Genomic DNA, 4,111 nt, shown 5'->3' with positions numbered 1-4,111 from the left:
TGAACTGGCCCTACTGCCTTGCAGCTTGCTGTAGGAGATAGACTGATCTCACGAAAAAAATCATTAGGTATGAACTGGCTCTGCAGCCTTGCAGCTTGCTGTAGGAGATAAGCTGGGCTTCCTCGAGCCGGCGACACATCGCGAAGAGGCGAGGAGAGACTCGGACAGGATGTTCGTTGACTGCATGAACTCTGGCCTGTCGTCCGTCGTCATGGTCGACCTTCACGCTTCGGACAAGCTCTCTGAAAGCGCTCATTCCCTATATGATACCCCCTCCGTTCGGAATTATTTGCCTCGGATATGAATGTATCTAGAACTAAATTAGGTCTAGATACATCCATTTCTGCGACAAGTAATTCCAAACGGAGGGAGTACAATGGATCGGCCCACACACTTTCTTGTCAAGGTCCGCCACTGATACCTACTCAAATTTTATAAGAGTCATGACAAAGATTTTCCAGGGACTTTTATTGCGCTTTGTGAAATTCATTTTGTTTCTTGCCAACCTACAGTAAATTGATCAAATGAAGGTTTTGTTTCTAGAAAAAGGAAGATAAATAAAGCTTAATTTTACTTGTTTTTAGCATAACATTCACTCATGCTTTGGAGGATTATTTAAATCTCCTGAGTTTTTTAGGATCACTTTTTTTAGGGTTTTTTATTAGTTTTTTTAGGATCATTTGCTCTTTTTTTTTAGCTTGGGTAGTAGGATCTGCGATCAAATTCGCGTACATGGATCGGCCCCAATTTAGGGCATTGATCTAGGCCCACTAAGAAATACCATTTGGATAAACCCAGCCCAGCCCAGCCCAGAAGGCACGCACTAATCGCCAACCCAAAACCATTCTTCCCACACTACCCCTCTCACCCGGAGAAACGAAGGCCGGCGGCGAGGAACAAGAAGAAGAAAGCCATGGTGGTGCGGATCCGGCTCGCGCGGTTCGGCTGCCGGAACCGGCCCTTTTACCGTGTCATGGCCGCCGATAGCCGCTCCCCGCGAGACGGCAAGCACCTCGAGGTCCTCGGCTACTACAACCCGCTCCCCGGTGAGACAGCCCCCCACCCCGAACCCCCAGTCCATCTGTTCTTGTACCCCCGTGGTGTTCGCATCTTGATTCGGAAAGAATCGGCCCCTCTTAGTCGTGCTTCTCTGGTCGCGCCTGCCAAGCATTGGTGATGCGATTTTGCGCCTCTGTCAGTGGCGGATCTATAATAGCACGGCAGGGGTGCCGAGCCAAGCTTAACTAGTACACACAGGTTGGCCTGACTATTGTCTAACTAGTACTAGTATGTACTAGCAAATAAAATTCACATTTTCGGAGGCGGTGTAACTGAAGAATGGCTGACGATGAAATGTGTCCCCTTTTTCTGTTGCTGTTTGCAGGGAAGGATGGTGGCAAGAGGATGGGGCTCAAGTTCGACCGGGTCAAGTGAGTTCTGCTTCCTCAGTTATACTCCCTTTTGGAGAAATTTCCAATGTTGCAGCTTCTGCTGCACCTACTCTAGAAGCAACAGTGTTTGTTCATTCAAGTAAACTTATTCTTTGATAGACGATTGGGTGGTATTTTAGAGGCTAAAGCTAAATAGACTATGCCTTTTCTATGAAACCTAAACAATTCGGGCCTTGTCGTTCTCATCCTTTGTGGCGGTACATTGTATCATTGGGGATATTGAGTGGGTAGGCAAAACAGAAGAATGACAAGCAAACTATCTGCGGCTGCACTATGCTAGTTGATTGTAGTGCCAACTGGCAAGCACCGTTCACTTCTACGTTTGCTTTGCCTCCCTCCATTGGGATGTGTTGCAAGTACATGAGATGTGTTCGATTTCATCCATAGCAGGCCTAAGAGTAGTTGCTACAAATATGCCGTGCTGTTTCTTCCACCTGCCCTGCAAGACCACATGACACCATACAACTATAGTGACACCATATAACCATACTTGTGTTGTAGGTACTGGCTGTCTGTTGGGGCACAGCCATCAGATCCCGTTCAGCGTATCCTCTTCCGCGCTGGTGTTCTGCCTCCACCTCCATTGCTAGCTATGGGCCGGAAGGGTGGGCCACGTGACAGAAGCCCTATTCATCCGATGACTGGCAGCCCTTTGGATCTTGAGGGTGTCACAATTGTTAATGATCCCAATGCTGCTGAAGGTGACGCTGAAGAACCTACAGAACCTTCATTGGAGGCATGATAGTTTTTCTGTTGTGGAATATGGAATTGTGCTGCAAGTCAAAAGAATTTGTTTGTTGTGCTCCTGACAAGACTGTCACTCGTGGTTTGTTGGCCTTTGCTGCAGAGTTAGCCAGCCCAGCCGGCTTCTGACTACTACTGATATGATCCCTTTCGAGTGGATTTCTGCATTCCTTTGGGATGCTCAAGTTGACAGATAATCTTAAAGTGTTGATCCCAATCCAATCCAATATATGTATATGCTTGTATGATTATTCCTGCTGTGTGATCCAAATCCAATCGAATATGATGGATGCTTTATTTGATGTTGTTGCTTGATTATTATTGATCTAAAAAGTTGACATATATTGTCTTGTGTGATCTCTTCCTTGCATTGGTCTGGCCAGGCTGTTGTCTCACAGCCATGGAAGGCATGTTGCCTCCTAAAAGCAAAATATGTCACAAAATTATCAAGTTATTTAGATGAAGGGCATGTTGTCATTATTATGTACCGTCTCATTGCCCCTTGGGAAGTGCAACAATCGGTGTTGCTATGCCGGCTCAGTCTCTCGGCTCGGAGGTGGGACAGGGTGTGCGTCCTTGTTTTCATAGGGGTAAGTGTATGTGAACGACTTCGATTGTAATGCGTTCAAATTCATCGTCAGTTAAAATTATTAAAAAAAATTATTAAAAAAAAAGAACTTAGGGTTCTTTTCCTGCCATGTTGACCGCGTCCTGCCTTCCCTTCGTCTGCCCTCATGAGGAAAAGAGAGAAAATCGAATATTTGCCCACGGTCCAGGTGGCAATTTTGCAAAGCCCGTCTCGAAGGTGGCATTTTTGCAAAGCCAAATAGCCAAAGTGGCAAATATCCGATTTTCTCAAAAACACACTCCTCCGCCCGGCTTTTTCCCCACCTAAGATAAGATCGCAGGATGAGGAAAACAGGCGCACGTCACGCCCAACAATTCGGAATGCATCCCTCAAAAAAAAAAAAAACAATTCGGAATGCAATCCAATACTCCGGAGAGAAAGGAACGAATCAGGGCCGCCTCCCGCAGGATCTTAACTGTGCCCGTGCCGCCTCCAAAGGGGGACTTGGATCTCCAGGACGTCGCCGCGCCAATACAACCCCAGCGCCACCTCGCACAGCGCCGCGTGTGACGTCTGGACATGGCCTTGGCGTCTTGTCGACACCGGCCTCATCGCGAGTACGCTGCTACGACCACCTATCGATCCATTGTCATCTTAATATTCAACCATGACGTGCATAACCCGTGGATCACCCCAGGATTCGATCGCCTCCGTCGTACCTTCGAGCACGGCCGGCCCGCGTCGCCACACCCAAAGCGATGGAACTCGTGAGCACACCATTAACAAGTTTCTCCACCTCTTTTCGTTGGATTTTGTTTCTTCGTTTCCTAAGTTTGGTAAACACGCTCTTGTCATGCAGGCAGGCAGGCATTCTTGGCCATCAGCCTTCACTACCGGTAAATCCAGACATCTTTCATGTGTTGTTTGATTTGCTGCACATTGCCCGTTTAATTTATTTTAACTATTAACTTTTACCAGTCAATTATACATGTCTTTGATGCTGAAAACACACCTCCTCTTGACCATCAATTCTGCGTATCCTATTTAGCTCATATTGGCGAGGCAATACAATGCAAGGTTGTTGGAAGGTACTACACATTATTTCCTTCCAGTTAGAAACTGCTCATAATCGCTTTTTCCGAGTGAAAACTTTAAAATCTTGGGCTTCGTTAGTACAAAGGTTCCTTATAATCTGGCCTTTTTAAAGTAGAACACAATTATTCTATCTCACACGCTATATAAATATTTCTGAAAATTATAGTGCTACGTAGGGCGCCGCAGTTACTTTTTTCTTTTTGGTTATGAGAATTCATATGACATGGTAGATTAATTAAAGTTACATCCTCCC

At 46.1% G+C, this 4,111-nt stretch overlaps 1 protein-coding gene across 1 annotated transcript; it reads left to right on the top strand.

Moving 5' to 3' along the window:
- Positions 1–868: 868 nt before the first annotated feature.
- LOC119329040 (30S ribosomal protein S16-2, chloroplastic/mitochondrial-like) lies at positions 869–2,559 on the top strand. The gene is made up of 3 exons (XM_037602059.1): positions 869–1,046; positions 1,385–1,430; positions 1,953–2,559. The coding sequence occupies exons 1-3, from the start codon at positions 914–916 to the stop codon at positions 2,191–2,193; spliced, it is 420 nt and encodes a 139-aa protein (XP_037457956.1). The 5' UTR covers positions 869–913; the 3' UTR covers positions 2,194–2,559.
- The last annotated feature ends 1,552 nt before the right edge of the window (positions 2,560–4,111 follow it).

Source organism: Triticum dicoccoides, chromosome 1A, assembly GCF_002162155.2.
Source record: "Triticum dicoccoides isolate Atlit2015 ecotype Zavitan chromosome 1A, WEW_v2.0, whole genome shotgun sequence".
NCBI classification, from domain to species: Eukaryota; Viridiplantae; Streptophyta; class Magnoliopsida; order Poales; family Poaceae; genus Triticum; species Triticum dicoccoides.
This window is presented reverse-complemented; position numbering and strand designations above follow the sequence as displayed.